Here is a 20792-nt window from a genome sequence, read left to right on the forward strand (position 1 = left end):
TTATATGTGCGTTTGGATAAAGGGAAAATAGTTTGATTGCTATTTCAGAATAATTTATTTCAAAATAAAATACTAACTTGATCAGGATGCTGCGAAAACAAGTACGATGATGGAGCACAGAGATGTTCAGAGGAATTGCGCTTGTGCTTTTTTGAAGTGAACTGGAAAAATCAAAATGTTTCTCATTGGTTACTCATATATCCCCAGTTTACTGAGACAATAGTGATTTAAAAGTTCAAAAAGAACTTGGATCTTTGTCAAATAAACTTAAATATAGGATTAATAACTAATCTAGTCATTACTGAAGTCAATCACTAAACAGCATTTGTTTTTTTTCTCCGTGATTGATCTCAGTTTAGACATTTTTTTTAATAATTTGTAATAATAAATTATTTAGTCCACCAATACTCTATCAAAATGTCAGGTATTATACTTTTTCCCATAATATTAAAACCCTTCGGTGGGAAAAAAGTAATTTTCCCCGATCATAACTGGAAATGATGAAAGATATAGCCTGGGTTACAACTATAAAACACTACTTTGGCAAACTGATTTACTACTTTTAATTAGAAGTATATGATTAACACTACAGAATTTTTTCAATTACTGCACTGTCAACTAATCATAGAATAATACAGCACAGGAGGCCATTCGGCCCATCGAGTCTGCGCTGGCTATTTTGAAGAGCAATCCAGTTATTCCGACTCCCCTGCTTTCACCATATCTCTGCACTTTTTTCTCCTTCATGTATTTATCCACTTCCGTTTTAGAGGCCACGGTTGAGACTGTATCCACCACCCGATCATGCAGTGCATTCCAAATCCTAACCACTCGTTGCGTAAAAACATTTCCTCATGTCGCCTATTTTGCCAATCACCTTAAATCTGTGCCCTTCTGGTTATCGAGCCTTCAGTCATTGGGAACAGTTTCTCTTTATTTACTCCATCTAAACTCTTCATGATTTTAAACATCTCTATCATTGCCTCTTAGCCTTCTCTGCTCGGAGAACAACCCCAGCTTCTCCAGTAACCACAGTCCCTCATCCCTGGAATCATTCTAATAAATCTCTTCTGTACCCTCTCCAAAGCCTTCACATCCTTCCTAAAGTGTGGTGCCCAGAATTGGACACAATACTCCAGCTGGGGCCAAACTTATAAAGGTTTAGCATAACATCCTGGCTTTTGTATTCTATGCCTCTATGCCCAGGCACCCATATCTTTTATTAACTGCTTTGTTAACCTGTTCTGGCACCTTCAAAGATTTGTGCACAAATCCTGCCTCCTTCAGGACACTCTCTTCTTGCACCCGCTTTAAAATTGTACTATTTAACATGTATTGCCTCTCCTTCCTATCAAAATGTATCACCTCACACTTTTCTGCATCGAATTTCATCTGCCATGTGTCCACCCATTCCATCAGCCTATGTCTTTATTTTGTGGATAGCACGTTTCTAGAGGTAGTCACCCCGCAGCTAAAGAGTGTGCAGGCAGAGAGGAAGTGGGTGACCACCAGACACAAAAGGAGTACTAGGCAGGTAGTGCAGGAGCCCCCACCCGAGTCCATCTCGCTCTCCAACCAGTATTTTGTTCTGAGTACTGGTGAGTGTGATGGTGCCTCTGGGGAGTGCAGTGAGAGCCAAGTCCACGGCGTCACTGGTGGCTCAGCTGCATGGGGGGGGGGGGGGGGAGGGGGAAAGAGAAGAATGGAAGAACAATAGTGGTAGGGATTCAATAGTCAGGGGAGCAAGTAGGTGTTTCTGCGGTCGCAGACGTGACTCCAGAATGGCATGTTGCCTCCCTGGTGCCAGGGTCAAGGATGTCACCGAGCAGTTGCAAGACATTCTGGGGGGAGAGGGTGAATAGCCAAAGGTCGTGGATCATATCACTACCAATGACAAAGGTAGAATGAGGGATGAGGTCCTGCAAGCAGAGTTTCGGGAGCTAGGAGATAGATTAAAAAGCACGACCTCAAAAGATAGTAATCTCTGGATTATTCCTGGTGCCACATGCTTGAGAGTACAGAAATTGGAGGATGGAGCAGATGAATACATGGCTGGAGAGTTGGTGCAGGGGGGGAAGGGCTTTAGATTCCTGAGACATTGGGATCTTTTCTGGGAGAGGTGGGACCTGTACAAGCGGACAGATTGCTCCTCAACAGGGCCAGGACCAGTATCCTCGCAGGAAGTTTTGCTACTACTGTTGGGGAGGGTTTAAACTAACTTGGCAGTGGGATGGGAACCGGAGAATAGATTCAGTGGGGAGAGAAGCAAAGCTGGAATTGGGCAGCAGCAAAGTAGAAAGTGAATCTGGAAGACAGAGGAAACAAGGGCTGAAAAATAGACAACAGGGGAGTTTGGCAATACTAAATGGTATATACTTCAATGCAAGGAGTATAGGGAATAAGGCAGATGAGCACAGATTGACACTTGGGAGTACGATATTATAGCTATTACTCAGACATGGCTGAAAGAAGGGCAGGTATGGCAGCTCAACATTCCTCATTACCGGGTTTTTAGACGAGATAGAGAGGAGGGTAAAAAAGGAGGGGGGCGGGCGCAGTATTGATTAAAGAAACAATTACAGCTGTGAGAAGGGATATGTTAGAGGGGTCATCAAACGAGGCCATATGGGTTGAATTGAAGAATAAAAAAGGGGCGATCACACTACTGGGAGTGTGCTATAGACCCAAAGCAGTCAAGAGGGAGATAGAAGAACAAATATGTGGGCAAATTACTACGAACTTCAAAAATGATAGAGCTGTAATAGTGGGGGATTTCAACTACCCTAATAACTGGGAAAAAGGTAGCATGAATGATACAGAAGGTGTGGAATTTCTAAAATGTATTCAGGAGAACTTTTTTAGCCAGTATGTAACAAGCCCAACAAGGGAGGGGGCAGTTCTGGACTTGATTTTGGGGAATGAAGAGGGACAGGTGGAAGGGGCATCAGTGGCAGAGCATTTTGGTACTGGCAATCATAATTCAGTAAGACTCAAGATCGTCATGGAAAAGGACAAAGGTGGACCAGGTATAAAAGTTCTCAATTGGAGTAAAGCTAATTTTGCTGAGCTGAGATGAGATTTGGCCAATGTGGACTGGAAACGGCTACTTGATGGTAAATCAGTGTTGGAGCAGTGGGAGGCATTCAAGGAGGAGATCCTGAGGGTACGGAGCAAGGTATGTTCCCTTTAAAAAAAAAAGGTAGCACTAACAAATCTAGAACCCCCTGAATGTCAAGGGACATACAGGGTAAGATAAAGGAAAAAAGGGAAGCTTATGACAGATACCAAGAACTCAATATTACAGAAACTCGAGGAGTATAAGAAGGGCAATTAAAAAAAGATATCAGGAAAGCAAAGAGAGAGCATGAAAGAATGTTGGCAAGTAAAAATCAGAGAAAACCCAAAGATGTTTTATAAATACATTAAGAGCAAGAGGATAACTGGGGAAAGAGTGGGGCCTATTAGAGACCACAAAGGAAATGTGTGTTCAGGCAGCAGACGTGGGTATGATTCTTAATGAATACTTTGCATCTGTTTTAACAAAAAAGAGAGGGGTGATGCAGAATTTGCAATGAGGGAGGAGGAGTGTGAAATATTAGACGAGATAAATATAGGGAGAGATATATTAAGGGACTTAGCAGGTTTGGAAGTGGATAAAACCCCAGGCCCGGATGAAATATATCCTAGGCTGTTAAGAGAAGCAAGAGGAAATAGCAGGGGGTCTAACCATCATTTTCCAATCCTCTCTGGCTACAGGTGTGGTGCCAGAGGACTGCTAATGTTGTACCATTGTTTAAAAAGGGAGAAAGGGATAGACAAAGTAATTATAGGCCAATCAGCCTAACCTGGGTGGTGGGACAATTATTGGAAAAAATCCTGAGGGACAGGATAAATCTTCATTTGGAAAGTATTGGATTAATCAAGGACAGTCAGCATGGATTTGTTAAGGGAAGGTCGTGCCTGACTAACAGAGTGAATTTTTCAAGGAGGTAACCAGGAGGGTGGATGAGGGCAGTGCCTATGATGTAGTGTACAGGGATTTTAGCAAAGCTTTTGATAAGGTCCCACACGGCAGATTGGTCACAAAAGTAATAGCCCATGGGATCCATGGCAAAGTGGACTGTTGGATCCTAAATTGGCTCAGAGGCAGGAATCAAAGGGTAATAAGTTGATGGATGTTTTTGTGACTGGAAGGCTGCATCCAGTGAGGTTTCGCAGGGCGCAGTGTTGGGTCCCTTGCTTTTTGTGGTATATATCAATGACTTGGACTTAACTGTTGGGGGTATTATTAGGAAGTTTGCAGATGACACTAAAATAGGCTGTGTGGTTAATAAAGAAGAAGAAAGCTGCGGACTGCAGGAAGATATCAATGTACTGATCAGGTGGGCAGAACAATGGTAAATGGAATTCAATCCGGATAAGACAGAGATAATGTATCTGGGGAGGTCTAACAAGGCAAGGGAATATACATTAAATGGCACAACACCAAAAGGTGTCGAGGAACAAAGGGACCTTGGAGTGAAGGTCCACAGATCCGTAAAGATAGCAGGCAAAGTGGTTAAGAAGGCATAATGAATAAGAACATAAGAACATAAGAATTAGGAACAGGAGTAGGCCATCTAGCCCCTCGAGCCTGCTCCGCCATTCAACAAGATCATGGCTGATCTGGCCGTGGACTCAGCTCCACTTACCCGCCCGCTCCCCGTAACCCTTAATTCCCTTATTGGTTAAAAATCTATCTATCTGTGATTTGAATACATTCAATGAGCTAGCCTCAACTGCTTCCTTGGGCAGAGAATTCCACAGATTCACAATCCTCTGGGAGAAGAAATTCCTTCTCAACTCGGTTTTAAATTGGCTCCTCCGCATTTTGAGGCTGTGCCCCCTAGTTCTAGTCTCCCCGACCAGTGGAAACCACCTCTCTGCCTCTATCTTGTCTATCCCTTTCATTATTTTAAATGTTTCTATAAGATCACCCCTCATCCTTCTGAACTCCAACGAGTAAAGACCCAGTCTACTCAATCTATCATCATAAGGTAACCCCCTCATCTCCGGAATCAGCCTAGTGAATCATCTCTGTACCCCCTCCAAAGCTAGTATATCCTTCCTTAAGAACGGTGACCAAAACTGCACGCAGTACTCCAGGTGCGGCCTCACCAATGCCCTATAAAGTTGCAGCAGGACGTCCCTGCTTTTGTACTCCATCCCTCTCGCAATGAAGGCCAACATTCCTTTCGCCTTCCTGATTATCTGCTGCACCTGCAAACTAACTTTTTGGGATTAGAGTTTCATGCACAAGGACCCCCAGGTCCCTCTGCACCGCAGCATGTTGTAATTTCTCTCCATTCAAATAATATTCCCTTTTACTGTTTTTTTTCCCCCCAAGGTAGATGACCTCACATTTTCCGACATTGTATTCCATCTGCCAAACCTTAGCCCATTCGCTTAACCTATCTAAATCTCTTTGCAGCCTCTCTGTGTCCTCTACACAACCCACTTTCCTACTAATCTTTGCGTCATCTGCAAATTTTGTAACACTACACTCTGTCCCCTCTTCCAGGTCATCTATGTATATTGTAAACAGTTGTGGTCCCAGCACCGATCCCTGTGGCACACCACTAACCACCGATTTCCAACCCGAAAAGGATCCATTTATCCCGACTCTCTGCTTTCTGTTACCTAGCCAATTCTTTATCCATGCTAATACATTCCCTCTAACTCTGCGTACCTTTATCTTCTGCAGTAACCTTTTGTGTGGCACCTTATCGAATGCCTTTTGGAAATCTAAATACACCACATCCATCGGTACACCTCTATCCACCATGCTCGTTATATCCTCAAAGAATTCCAGTAAATTAGTTAAACATGATTTCCCCTTCATGAATCCATGTTGCGTCTGCTTGATTGCACTATTCCTATCTAGATGTCCCGCTATTTCTTCCATAATGATAGTTTCAAGCATTTTCCCCACTACAGATGTTAAACTAACCGGCCTATAGTTGCCTGCCTTTTGTCTGCCCCCTTTTTTTTTTAAAAACAGAGGCGTTACATTAGCTGCTTTCCAATCCGCTGGTACCTCCCCAGAGTCCAGAGAATTTTGGTAGATTACAACGAATGCATCTGCTATAACTTCCGCCATCTCTTTTAATACCCTGGGATGCATTTCATTAGGACCAGGGGACTTGTCTACCTTGAGTCCCATTAGCCTGTCCAGCACTACCCCCTTAGTGATGGTGATTATCTCAAGGTCCTCCCTTCCCACATTCCTGTGACCAGCAATTTTTGGCATGGTTTTTGTCTTCCACTGTGAAGACCGAAGCAAAATAATTGTTTAAGGTCTCAGCCATTTCCACATTTCCTATTATTAAATCCCCTTTCTCATCTTCCAAGGGATCAACATTTACTTTAGTCACTCTTTTCCGTTTTATATATCGGTAAAAGCTTTTACTATCTGTTTTTATGTTTTGCGCAAGTTTACTTTCGTAATCTATCTTTCCTTTCTTTATTGCTTTCTTAGTTATTCTTTGCTGTCGTTTAAAATGTTCCCAATATTCTAGTTTCCCACTAACCTTGGCCACCTTATACGCATTGGTTTTTAATTTGATACTCTCCTTTATTTCCTTGGTTATCCACGGCTGGTTATCCCTTCTCTTACCGCTCTTCTTTTTCACTGGAATATATTTTTGTTGAGCACTATGAAAGAGCTCCTTAAAAGTCCTCCACTGTTCCTCAATTGTGCCACCGTTTAGTCTGTGTTTCCAGTCTACTTTAGCCAACTCTGCCCTCATCCCACTGTAGTCCCCTTTGTTTAAGCATAGTACGCTCGTTTGAGACACTACTTCCTCACCCTCAATCTGTATTACAAATTCAACCATACTGTGATCACTCATTCCGAAAGGATCTTTTACGAGGAGATCGTTTATTATTCCTGTTTCATTACACAGGACCAGATCTAAGATAGCTTGCTCCCTTGTAGGTTCTGTAACATACTGTTCTAAGAAACAATCCCGTATGCATTCTATGAATTCCTCCTCAAGACTACCCCGTGCGATTTGATTTGACCAATCGATATGTAGGTTAAAATCCCCCATGATTACTGCCGTTCCTTTTTCACATGCCTCCATTATTCCCTTGATTATTGCCCACCCCACCGAGAAGTTATTATTTGGGGGCCTATAAACTACGCCCACCAGTGACTTTTTCCCCTTATTATCTCTAATCTCCACCCACAATGATTCAACATATTGTTCATTAGAGCCAATATCGTCTCTCACAACTGCCCTCACATACTTGCCTTTATTAGTCAAGGCATGGAATACAAGAGCAAGGAATTTATGCTCGAACTGTATAAAGCACTAGTTAGGCCGCAGCTGGAGTACTGTGTGCAGTTTTGGTCACCACATTACAGGAAAGATATGATTGCACTTGGAAAGGGTGCAGAGATTTACAAGAATGTTTTCTGGACTGGAGAATTTTGGCTATGAGGAAAGATTAGAGATGTTGGGTCTGTTTTCTTTGGAACAGAGGAGGCTAAGAGGAGATCTGATTGAATTATGACGGGCCTGGATAGTGTGGATAAGAAGGATCTGTTTTCCTTGGCAGAGGAATCAACAACCAGGGGGCATAGATTTAAAGTAATTAGGGGAAGGTTTAGAGGAGATACGAGGGGAAATTTCTTCATCCAGAGAGTGGTGAGGGTCTGGAACTCACTGCCTTCACCACATTTAAAAAGTACTACAGGGCTACGAACCAAGAGCTGGAAATTGGGATTAGGCTGGATAGCTCTTGGTCAGCCGGCGTGGACACTATGGGCCAAAATGGCCACCTTTCGTACTGTAAATTTCTATGGTTCTATGAATATCTTCCTCATTGCGAATTTCAAAATTGTGCCTTGTGCCCTGTACCCCCAAGTCCAAGTATTATTTTATATCAAAACAGCAGTGATCCTAGTACTGAACCGTTCCCTATTGTGGGAATAAACCTAGACTGTACCTGAAACATCTCTCCAAAGGCTGCCCATTACTCCATTAAATTTCTGCATGCCAATAATTCCAATTTACCCGGACCAGATCCCTCCTCAATTTGCTGAAATTAGCCCTCCTGGAGTTAAGATATTTTTATTCTAGATTGCTCCTCTCCCTAAACCAAACTAACTGAAACCTTATCTAGAAACCTGAGGACTGGGAGAAATTTAGAATTCAGCAGAGGAGGACAAAGGGTTTAATTACGAGGGGGAAAATAAAGTACGAGAGCAAGCTTGCTGGGAACATAAAAACTGACTGCAAAAGCTTCTATAGGTATGTGAAGTGAAAAAGATTAGTGAAGACGAACGTAGATCCCTTGCAGTCAGATTGAGATGAATTTATAATGGGGAACAAAGAAATGGCAGGCCAGTTGAACAAATACTTTGGTTCTGTCTTCTCAAAGAAAGACACAAATAACCTTCCGGAAGTACTAGGGGACTGAGGGTCTAGTGAGAAGGAGAAACTGAAGGATATCCTTATTAAGCGGGAAATTGTGTTAGGGAAATTGATGGGATTGGAGGCCGAAAATTCCCCGGGGCCTGATAGTCTGCATCCCAGAGTACTTAAGTAAGTGGCCCTGGAAATAGTGGATGCATTGGTGATCATTTTCCAACAGTCTATCGACTCTGGATTAGTTCCTATGGACTGGAGGGTAGCTAATGTAACACCACTTTTTTAAAAAAAGAGGGAGAGAGAAAACAGGTAATTATAGACCAGTTAGCCGGACATCAGTAGTGGGGAAAATGTTGGAATCAATTATTAAAGATGAAATAATAGCGCATTTGGAAAGCAGTGACATGATCGGTCCAAGTCAACATGGATCTATGAAAGGGAAATCATGCTTGACAAATCTGGAATTTTTTGAGGAAGTAACTAGTAGAGTGGACAAGGGAGAACCAGTGAATGTGGTGCATTTGGACTTTCAAAAGGCTTTTGACAAGGTCCCACACAAGAGATTGTTGTGCAAAATTAAAGCACATGGTATTGGGGGTAATGTACTGGTTGGCAGACAGAAAGCAGAGAGTCGGGATAAACGGATCCTTTTCAGAATGGCAGGCAGTGACTAGTGGGATGCCGCAGGGCTCAGTGCTTGGACCCCAGCTATTTACAATATACATTAATGATTTGGATGAAGGAATTGAGTGCAGTATCTCCAAGTTTGCAGATGACACTAAACTGGGTGGCGGTGAGCGCTGTGAGGAGGACGCTAAGAGGCTGCAGGGTGACTTGCACAGGTTCAGTGAGTGGGCAAATGCATGGCAGATGCAGTATAATGTGGATAAATGTGAGGTTATCCATTTTGGGAGCAAAACCGCAAAGACAGAATATTATCTGAATGGCGGCAGATTAAGAAAGGGGGGGGTGCAACGAGACCCGAGTGTCATGGTGCATCAGTCATTGAAAGATGGCATGCAGGTACAGCAGGTGGTGAAGAAGGCAAATGGCATGTTGGCCTTCATAGCGAGAGGATTTGACTTTAGGAGCAGGGAAGTCTTACTGCAGTTGTACAGGGCCTTAGTGAGGCCACACCTTGAATATTGTGTTCAGTTTTGGTCTACTAATCTGAGGAAGGCATTCTTTGCTATTGAGGGAGTGCAGCGAAGGTTCACCAGACTGATTCCCAGGATGGCAGGACTGACATATGAGGAAAGACTGGATCAACTAGGCTTTAGGCTTATATTCACTGGAATTTAGATGAGGGGGGATCTCATGGAAACATATAAAATTCTGACATTGGATTGGACAGGTTAGATACAGGAAGAATGTTCCCGATGTTGGGGAAGTCCAGAACCAGGGGTCACAGTCTAAGGATAAGGGGTAAGCCATTTAGGACCGAGATGAGGAGAAACTTCATCACTCAGAATTGTGAACCTGTGGAATTCTCTACCACAGAATGTTGTTGAGGACAGTTCATTAGATATATGCAAAAGGGAGTTAGATATGGCCCTTACGGCTAAAGGGATCAAGGGGTATGGAGAGAAAGCAGGAATGGGGTACTAAAGTTGCATGATCAGCCATGATCATATTGAATGGTGGTGCAGGCTCGAAGGGCTGAATAGCCTACTCCTACACCTATTTTCTATGTTTCTATGATACTATGATCACTAGTCCTGTGATGCTCCTAGACTGTGTCATTCTCCACTTGACCAACTTCATTCCCCAGTACTAGATCCAGCAATGGCTTGTTCCACATTGGGCAGGAAACATATTGATGAAGAAAATTCTCCTGAACACACTTCAGAAATTCCTCCACTTTTCTGCCCTTTACACAATCACTGCCCCATTCAATATTGGGGTAGTTAAACTCTCCCATTATCATTACTCTTATAGTTCTTGCACTTCTCATTAATTTCTTTGCAAATCTCCTTTTATCTCCTCCCCACTATTTGGTGGCCTATAAAATACTTCAAGTAGCCTAATATCTCCCTTATTGTTTCGTAACTTCAGCCAAATAGATTTTGTTCCATCAAGGACATTCTCTCTTTCCAGCACTGTAATAAGTTCTGATGAAAGGTCATCGACTTGAAAAATTAACTCTGTTTCTCTCTCCACAGATGCTGCTTAACCTGCTGGGTATTTCCAACATTTTTTGTTTCGAGCATCCACAGTATCTTGTTTTTGTATTTAGATATTTCTGCCTAAATCACAGCATAGATGAAAAAGATCCATTTATACAGCACCGTATCATATCCTTCTGACATCTCAGTGCTTCACAAAGTGCAGTCACTACTACTATGTTTTGCAAACGTGGCAATAAATATGCAAACAATGCTCCACAGACAGTAATGCAAGTTTGTTATAAAGAGTTGGCGTTCGGCATTAACCACCATGTTGTTAATAACAGCAATTGTATGTACTAACTATAAGGAATTATAGTTTATTTAACAGGTTATGATTCAAGGTGCAATTTCTTACCTTTTCAAGGTCCAATTGCCCAACTCCATACGTGCTATGTCGCCAATTTGTCAATACTAAAGGTTCAGCTGGCTTCCTGTCCAAGCTTCTGCTTTTACTAACAACTTCTTGTTTTGCTGAAGTGTTGTACTGTTAATAAATTAAAAAAAACATTATAATGCAAACAAACGCATACCAATCTATCCAAACTAGCAAAGGCTGACGAGTACCTTCAATAAATCAGAAAATTGTTTACTCAAAAATGGCCTTCAACATAGGCCTACGACATGTGGAGGAAAATGACTTGTAATTTAGCTTCTCTCCTGCCACCAGTTTGTGCTCAGTGTCCAGGAAGCAGCTATGGATGGTGGGAAGAGAGATGTCTCCCTACAGCTCGTAAAAGCGCTGGGGCAGGAGGTAGTCTTGTGCAGGTGCTGCGCCCATCTCCTCACAATGTATAGGTATGGAAAAAGGACCACGTTATCCAAGGCCGCGCCGTGGATTTTGATGACCAGGGGGGCAATGCTGTGTGGCGGGGTCAAGTTGGTGGAGGACCTTTTTCTTAGATGTTTAGTGTAAGGCCCATGCTTCTGTATGCCTCGGTGAAGATGTTGACGATGGCTTGGAGTTCAGCCTCTGAATGTGTGCAGACGCAAGTGTTATCCGCGTACTGCAGTTCGATGACAGAGGATGGGACGACCTTGGATCTAGCCAGGAGGCGTCGAAGGTCGAACAGGTTCCCAGTGGTTCTATAGTTTAGTTCCACTCCAGCGGAGAGCTTTGAGAGTTACACAAGACGAGACTCCTAAAGCAAGTGCTCTACTTAGAACTCCCACACAAGCGAGCCCCGGGTGGGCAGAGGAAACGTTTTAAGGACACCCTCAAAGCCTCCTTGATAAAGTGCAACATCTTCACCGACACCTGGGAATCCCTGGCTCAAGACTGCCCTAAGTGGCGGAAGAGCATCCAGGAGGGCGCTGAGCACCTCGAGTCTCGTCGCCGCGTGCATGCAGAAACCAAGCACAGACAGCAGAAGGAGTGTACGGCAAACCAGACTCCCCACCCTTCAACGACTGTCTGTACACCTGTGACAGAGACTGTACAGTCACCTGAGAACTCAATTTTAGAGTGGAAGCAAGTCTTCCTCGATTCTGAAGGACTGCCTTTAATGATAATGATGATGATCACGCATAGCCAGCCAGTTCCAACTTGTCGTCTCTCGGGTGCTTATCTTCATCATCATAGGCAGTCCCTTGGAATCAAGGAACACTTGCTTCCACTCTTAGAGTGAGTCCTTAGGTGGCTGAACAGTCCAATGTGAGAGCCACAGTCCCTGCCACAGCTGGGACAGACAGTCTTTGAGGGTGAGAGAGGGCGTGACAGGTTTGCCGCACATTCCTTCCGCAGTCTGCGCTTGTCTTCTGCATGCACTCGTCAACAAGTCTCGAGGTGCTTAGCACCCTCCCGGATCCACCTCCTCCACCCAGGGCAGCCAAGGACTCCCAGGAGTCGGTGGGGATGCTGCACTTTACCAGGAAGGCTTTGAGGGTGTCCTTGTAACGTTTCCTCTGTCCACCTTTGGCTCGTTTGCCATGAAAGAGTTCCGAGTAGAGCGCTTGTTTTGGGAGTCTCGTGTCTGGCATGCGGACAATGTGACCTGCCCAGCGGAGCAGATCAAGTGTAGTCAGTGCTTCAATGCTGGGGATGTTGGCCTGGTCGAGGACGCTAATGTTAATGTGTTTGTTCGGCCTAGGAATTTGTAGGATCTTGCGGAGGCATCGTCGGTGGTATTTCTCCAGTGACTTATGTCTACTATACATGGTCCATGTCTCTGAGCCATACAGGAGGACGGGTATTACTACAGCCCTGTAGACCATGAGCTTGGTGGTAAATTTGAGGGCCTCGTCTTCGAACACTCTTTTCCTCAGGCAGCCGAAGGCTGTGCTGGCGCACTGGAGGAAGTGTTGAATCTCGTCATCAATGTCTGCTCTTGTTGATAAGAGGGTCCCGAGGTATGGGAAATGGTCCACGTTGTCCAGAGCCGCGCTGTGGATCTTGATGACTGGGGGGGGGGGGGCAGTGCTCTGCGGCGAGGACAGACTGTAGAGGACCTTTGTCTTACGGATGTTTAGCCTAAGGCCCATACTTTCGTACGCCTCGGTAAATACGTTGACAATGTCCTGGAGTTCAGCCTCTGAGTGTGCGCAGACACAGGTGTCATCTGCATACTGTAGCTCGACGACCTGGTCTTAGACCTGGCCCGGAGTCGGTGATGGTTGAACACTGGTTCTTTAGTTTAGTTCCATGCCAGCGGGGAGCTTGTTGACTGTGAGGTGGAGCATGGCAGCGAGGAAGATTGAGAAGAGGGTTGGGGCGATGACACAGCCGTGTTTGACCCCAGTCCGGATGCGAATTGGGTCTGTAATAGATCCGTTGGTAAGGATCATGGGCTGCTTGTCATCGCGGAGCAGACGGAGGATGTTAATGAACTTTTGGGGACATCCAAAACGGAGGAGGGCGCTCCATAGACCCTCACGGTTGACAGTGTCAAAGGCCTTTGTAAGGTTGAAGGAGGCCATGTTTAAGGGCTGATGCTGCTCCCTGCATTTTTCCTGCAGCTGTAACGCTCCAAAAATCATGTCCGTTGTGCCCCGCAGGGAACAGAATCCGCACTGTGACTCTGGGAGGAGCTCCTCGGCCACAGGGAGAAGGCAGTTGAGGAGGACTCTAGTGACAACTTTCCCTGATAACAAGGAGATTCCTCTGTAGTTGTCGCAGACGGACTTGTCCTCTTTTTTGAAGATGGTCACAATCACTGCAACTCTGAGATCTCCCTCCTCCAGATGAGAGCGATGTCATGTATCCGCGCCAACAGTGCCTCTCTGCCATATTTTAGTGCCTTAGCAGGGATTCCATCTGATCCAGTAGCCTTGTTGTTTTTGAGCTGTCTTATGTCTTTTCCTACCACATGCAACGTTGGGGTTTCACTGAGGTGGTGGCAGGTCGCATGCTGTGGGATGGAGTCAAGAACACTCGAATCAAAGGCAGAGTCTCGATTGAGATCTTCAAAGTGCTCCTTCCAGCGGGCCCCGATTGCCTCCTTGATGAGTGTTTCCCCATTCTTGGCCAGTAGTGGGGTGGGGCCTTGGGAGTTTGGACCGTAGGTAGCCTTGACTGCGATGAAGAATCCTCGCACATCATGGCTGTCAGCCAGTTGTTGTGTCTCCTGCGCTTTCTCCATCCACCACCTGTTCTTTAGGTCCTGGGTTTTTTGTTGGACCTCAACCTTGAGCCACCTAGAATGTTGCTTTGCAGCTCCCGAGTTGGGTTGCTGCTTAATGCTCAGAAATGCTCTGCGCTTGTGATCTATTAGTTCTTGGATCTCCTGATCATTCTCATCAAACCAGTCCTGGTGTTTCCTGGTTGTTCTAAAAGTTCCAGCTTGTCGTCTCTCTGGGGCTTATAGAATGCTTTCTGCATGTGCTCAGAGATCAGCTGGAACAGAGGACACTGGCAGCATTGCCCGCCATACCCCTTCCACTGCACTTTGAAGTTGTAAGCACTGCAGTACTAACACTAAGGCGACCAGGGAAACTTCACCATTAGCAGGCTTTTGACCCACTCAGTATCAGCTTCTATTCCTAGCAATTGAGACACAAATAATGTGTGCAGAGATCCCAATGTCTCACCTCACCTGCTGCAAAAGCTACAAAAATCCTTCCCTCAGACCCCAAAATCTCATTAATTCACATCAACCAAACAACAATTTAACTCTTAGGTTGCAGCCTTTGCCTCATCTATAGCTACGAGGCAAAGGAAGTCCGATCCAGAGACTCACTTCCATCTATACCGCTAAGCGAGGGAGTCAAATGGAAAAGGCAGTGCATTCATATTACAAATATTACATATTGGGTTGCAATGGCTTACATGGCGACTTCTGCAGAATGTGGAATGTTTGAATCCCCAAGCAAATGTGGACAAGGACACTGATTGTGTAAAACACTTCCCGGTGGAATGTATGGTAGTGCCTTGTATTATGGGTCATGTCCCTTCAACTAGGTTAGTCAATAGAAAAAAAATATTTTGAAAAAGCTGTATATGGCACATACTATTTACAAAATGATTTTCTCTTCCTGCTAAAAATAAATCTTAAATATGGTACAAATCATGAGATTTACAATATATCTTTTTGCTTCCGTTCTTAAAAGGAAACATCAGGACACAATCAGTGTCTAGCTACAGGCTTTTTCAAGGAGACTCATAAACTAACAGTTCAAATGCAGTATTTGAAAGCAACTTAAGGAATTCCATTCACATGAAGCAGGCATTAAACTATACACATCTGTTTCTTCGAGCATCTGTCCTGCACTATTCCTCCTGCACAGCAGGAGCCTGGTTGTGCTGCACTTGAATTGGTGGGCATTAATGGTAAGCATGAGACTCAATGGCGAAAAGAATCAGGGGAAAGGAAATACCAGCATGGAACGTTTGAATCCCTGCTGAGCTGCATCAGCAAAAATAGGCAAGACGACAGTAGATCCAAAACAGTCAGTGTCTACATAAAAATGCATGAAACAATACTGCTTACTAATCTGTCCATTCAATTCTTATAATGTACTATTCATCTTACAATCTTCTGCAATAAAGTACAGGTGCAGCCTCAATAATCCGGAGTTCCGGAATCCGGGACGATCAGTGGCAGGGTTGTCCGGAATACGTAAAATGTTCCGGAATCCGGACAAGACGACCCTGCTGACCTCGGAGCCCCGCCCTCGGGCCTAACCTCGCGCCTCTTGCTTCGCCGCAGCCACTGCCTTACCTCGGTGCCTCCTCGGTGATCCGGTCTGCCCGACGACGACTTCCTTGGCGGGGCCGGCCTCGCCCGACAACCTCCTCGGTGATCCGGTCTGCCCGACGACGACTTCCTTGGCGAGGCCGGCCCCGCCCGACAACCTCCTCGGCGATCCGGTCCGCCCGACGACTACCTCCTTGGCGAGGCCGGCCCCGCCCGGCGACGACCTCCTTGGCAGGGCCGGCCCCGCCCGACGACGACCTCCTTGGCGGGGCCGGCCCCGCCCGACGACGACCTCCTTGGCGAGGCCGGCCCTGCCCAACGACGACCTCCTTGGCGAGGCCGGCCCCGCCAGACGACGACCTCCTTGGCGAGGCCGGCCCCGCCCGACGACGACCTCTTTGGCGAGGCCGGCCCCGCCCGGCGACGACCTCCTTGGCAGGGCCAGCCCCGCCCGACGACGACCTCCTTGGCGAGGCCGGCCCCGCCCAACGACGACCTCCTTGGCAGGGCCGGCCTCGCCCGACGACGACCTCTTTGGCGAGGCCGGCCCCGCCCGACGACAACCTCCTTGGCAGGGCCGGCCTCGCCCGACGACCTCCTCGGCGATCCGGTCCGCCCGACGACTACCTCCTTGGCGAGGCCGGCCCCGCCCGGCGACGACCTCCTTGGCAGGGCCGGCCCCGCCCGACGACGACCTCCTTGGCGGGGCCGGCCCCGCCCGACGACGACCTCTTTGGCGAGGCCGGCCCTGCCCAACGACGACCTCCTTGGCGAGGCCGGCCCCGCCAGACGACGACCTCCTTGGCGAGGCCGGCCCCGCCCGACGACGACCTCCTTGGCGAGGCCGGCCCCGCCCGACGACGACCTCCTTGGCGAGGCCGGCCCCGCCCGACGACGACCTCTTTGGCAGGGCCGGCCCCGCCCGACGACAACCTCTTTGGCAGGGCCGGCCCTGCCCGACGACGACCTCCTCGGTGATCCGGCCCGCCCAACAACCTCCTCGGTGAGGCCCCGCTCAACAACTTCCTCGGTGGGGCCAGATGGCCCGAACAGCAACTCGACAGGAATTCCACCCTTCTGCCCTGGCCTCGGATGTTTCCGGATTCGTGACGTCAAAAACAAATCGAAAGTCCGGAAAAGCCCGGAATCCGGAACGGCCTCGGTCCCGAATTTTAGGCACTGCAGTTGTACTGCACTATATTGTTTGGCTTCATAGGATAGTCATTATGTCCAAAGCATGAAGAGAAAAGTGAAGTAGGATATTTTGGGGAGTAATAGAATAATGAACGTGGCTAGAGATTTTTAAGAGTGAATAAAGAGACCTAGGTACATAGAACTTTAAAGATGAGTTCAGGTTAGAAAGGGCCACAAACAGGGTAAATGAGATTCTAGTGTTAATGCATGGGGGAAGCGGCAGCTAAATCGTCTTTCATAAACTCTCCATCAAGAGAACTAGATTGCTGGTTGAAAAATAGGAATAGTAAAAGGACACTGAATACAATATCAAGGAAGTGATCATCAGAGGCTCGGTATTCTGTGGCGAGTGTCTCACCTCCTGACTCCACAAAGTCTTTCCACCATCTACAAAGCACGTCAGGAGTGTGATGGAATATTCTCCATTTTCTTGGATGAGTGCAGCTCCAACAATTCAAGAAGCTCGACACCATCCAGGACAAAGCAACCCATCCATCACCTTAAACATTCAATATCTCCATCACTGGCGCACCGTGGCTGCAGTGTGTACCATCTACAAGATGCACTGCAGCTACTCGCCATGGCTTCATCGGCAACACCTCCCAAACCCGCGACCTATGCCACCTAGAAGGACAAGGGCAGCAGGCGCATGAGAACACTACCACCTCCACATTCTCCTTCAAGTCCTCCACCATCCTGATTTGGAAGTATATTGCCATTCCTTCATCGTCGCTGGGTCAAAACCCTGGAACTCCCTCCCTAACAGCACTGCGGGAGTATCTTCATCACAGGGACTGCAGCAGTTCAAGGCGGCAGCTCACCACCATCTCAAGGGCAATTAGGGATGGGCAATAAATGCTGGCCTTGCCAGCGATGCCCACATCCCATGCACAAATAAAAAAAAAATGTGAACACATTAGTTAGGCCACAATGGGGAGTATTGTGTGCAGCTCTGGGCCTCCATTATAGAACGAGTATTGGTTAGGCCACATTTGGAGTACTAGGTACAGTTCTAGTAGCCATATTACAAAAAGGATAGAGGCACTGGAAAGGGTGCGAAAAGGATTTATAGGGATGATAACATAACTGCGAGGTTATACCTATTAGGAAAGGATGAACAGCCTAGGTCTCTTTTCTCCTGAAAAGAGAAGGCTGAGGGGTAATCTACTAGAGGTCTTTAAAATTATGAAAGAGTAGTGGGGAAGAGTAAAACCAGAGGCCATCAATATAAGAAAGTCACCAAGAAATCAAATTGGGAATTCAGAAGAAACTTCTTTACCCAGGGAATGGTGTGAATGTGGAGCTCCCTAACAGGGAGTAGTTGAAACGAATAGTATAGATCAATTGAAGGGGAAGCTAGATAAGCATATGAGGGATAAGGGAATAGAGGGTTATGCTGATAAAGTTAGATGAGGAAGGATGTGTGGACGCTCGAGTGGAGAACAAAAGCCAGCATGGACGGTTTGGGCTGAATGGCCTGTTTCCGTGCTGTATATTCTATTTAATTTTATGTAATATTTGAGCTAGGGAAAGGATAGTGAAGATTTACAAGAATATCACCAGGTATGCGAGATTATAATTAAAATAAATCACTGGAGCAGAGAAAATCACTGGAACAGAGAGGGTTAAGTGAGGATCACATGGAAGCTTTCACAATTATTGAGGATTTTAAGATTATTTCTGCTGGTTGGTGAATTGGTAACAAGGCACACACAAAGACAGAAAGACTTGCATTTATGTAGCACCTTTCACGACCACCGTACATCTCAAAGTGCTTTACAGCCAATTAAGTACTTTTGAAGTGTAGTCACTGTTGTAATGGTGGAAACGCGGCAGCCAATTTGCATACAGCAACTCCCACAAACAGCAATGTGATGATGACCAGATAATCTGTTTTTTGTTATGTTGATTGAGGGATAAATATTGGCCAGGACACCGGGGATAACTCTCCTGCTCTTCTTCAAAATAGTGCCATGGGATCTTTTACGTGCACCCGAGGGGGCAGACGGTTTAACGTCTCATCCGAAAGATGGCACCTCCGACAGTGCAGCACTCCCTCAGCATTGCACTGGAGTGCCAGCCTAGATATTTGTGCTCAAGTCCCTGGAGTCCCTTCTGACTCAGAGGCGAGAGTGCTACCCACTGAGCCACAGCTGACAATCATCAGTAGATGAAGGAGAAAGATAGAATTATTTTTCCTACATAGAGGGTTATTTGAACATGAATGCCCCATCATAAATAGTTATTGATGCAGAGACTAGAACATCCCTTAAAAAGGGAATTGGATAAATATCTTAAAAACGAAACAAAATGAAAAAAACTCAACCGACCCCATCTTTAGCAGGATCTTTGGGAGTTGAACAGAAAATGAATTATAATGATCATTGTTTTTCAAACCAGTAGAGTGCTACTCGGTGTAACTATTGTATAGTGCTCCCTTATATTGGTGTCGATACTATCAATATTAAAAGTATTTTCCACAGACATCGACTACCATTAATAAATTAGGTGAATTTCACTTATCCTTATAGGGCGATGAAAGATTGGGCCCAAGTTTCTGCCTCAGTTGCTCCTGATTTTTTGGAACAACTGGTGTAGAACGGAGTATCTTAGAAATTCAAATTCTCGGCATTTAGTTTGCTCCAGTTCTAGTCAGTTAGAACAGTTTCACTTTGGAACAGAATTTTTTTTTTCAAAAGGGGGCATGTCCGGCCACTTACGCCTGTTTTCAAAGTTTCGTCAGTGAAAACTTACTCCAAACTAACTTAGAATGGAGTAAGTGAAGATTTTTGTACGCTCGAAAAAACCTTGTCTACACTTTAGAAAATCAGGCGTAGGTTACAAATCAGGCGTAGGGAATGGGGGGGGGGGGGTTTAAAGGGAAGTTTACAAACATTAAACACTTCAGTTTTACAAATAAAGAGCCATCATCAATAATAAATGATAAAAACATCAATAAATCAACCAATAAATCAATCAAATAAAATTAATAAGAACTAATTTATTTTTTTAATCAATAAATAAAATATTTTCTACTTACCGACTGCAGCACCGGGAGCCCTCCAACAGCATGCTGGGATGCCCCCCCCCACCCAATGTGTCTTCGGGCAGGGCCCGTCCCCAGCACCAGATTTACAGGTAGGCGGCGTTGGGTCCGGGGTCGGGTCGGGGGGAGCGCGGGTCGGGTCAGGGGGAGCGTGGTTCGGGGGGGGGGGGGGGGGGGATGGAGGTCGGGTTGGTTTGGGTGGGGCGGGGTAGGGAGGGAGCGCGGGTCGGTTCGTGTCGGGGGGAGGGAGGTCAGGTTGGGTCGGGAGCGTGGATCGGATCGGGTCGGGGGGTGGGGGGGGTCGGTCGGTTCGGTTCGGGTCCGGGGGAGCACGGGTCGAGTCCAGTCCGGGGGATCGGGTCCGGGGGCGGCGTGGGGTGAGGGGGGGGAGCGGGAGTTGGGTCGGGGGCGGGGGGGGGGGGGGGGGGGAGAGGGAGTCGAGTCGGGAGGAAGCAGGAGCTGGGCGTGGGAGGCAGCCTTATGCACGCAGCCCCAGTGAGGCCATTCGGCCAGGGCTAGGGGCTGCGTGCTTCGGGCCCCTCCCACACAGTTTTGGGCACCTGGAGCTACTGCACATGCACGCCCACTGTAGCGCGCATGTGCAGAGGTCCCGGCACTGTTTTCAGCGCAGGGACCTAGCTCCGCCCCCTACAGCTCGTGCTGCGACGCGCCGAGGGCCAGAGGACCAGCAGGGAGCCGGAGAATCTGGAAGTTTTTTTTAGGTGCACTTTGTGGCGCGAAAAACGGGCGTCCAGGTCGGGGCTGTGCCGTTCTAGGCGCGGCCCGAAACTTGGGCCCATAATCATGGCTTCCAAATCTATATTTCAAAATGGCTAAT

General features: G+C 46.6%; 1 protein-coding gene across 7 annotated transcripts in view; it reads right to left on the reverse strand.

Annotated features, from left to right (window-relative positions):
* arhgap12b (Rho GTPase activating protein 12b) overlaps positions 1-20792 on the reverse strand; it is a 281212-nt gene that overhangs the window by 105792 nt on the left and 154628 nt on the right. For 6 of the 7 annotated variants that reach the window (XM_070881531.1, XM_070881530.1, XM_070881528.1 and 3 more), the window contains 2 exons: positions 10941-11069; positions 78-161 (listed from right to left, as the gene is read on the reverse strand). In XM_070881531.1, the coding sequence (XP_070737632.1) occupies positions 78-161; positions 10941-11069 (213 nt within the window). The remainder of the gene's footprint in view (positions 1-77; positions 162-10940; positions 11070-20792) is intronic. The other variant, XM_070881529.1, reaches the window with a different exon arrangement.

The sequence above is a fragment of the Pristiophorus japonicus genome, chromosome 5, assembly GCF_044704955.1.
Source record: "Pristiophorus japonicus isolate sPriJap1 chromosome 5, sPriJap1.hap1, whole genome shotgun sequence".
Lineage (NCBI taxonomy): Eukaryota > Metazoa > Chordata > Chondrichthyes > Pristiophoridae > Pristiophorus > Pristiophorus japonicus.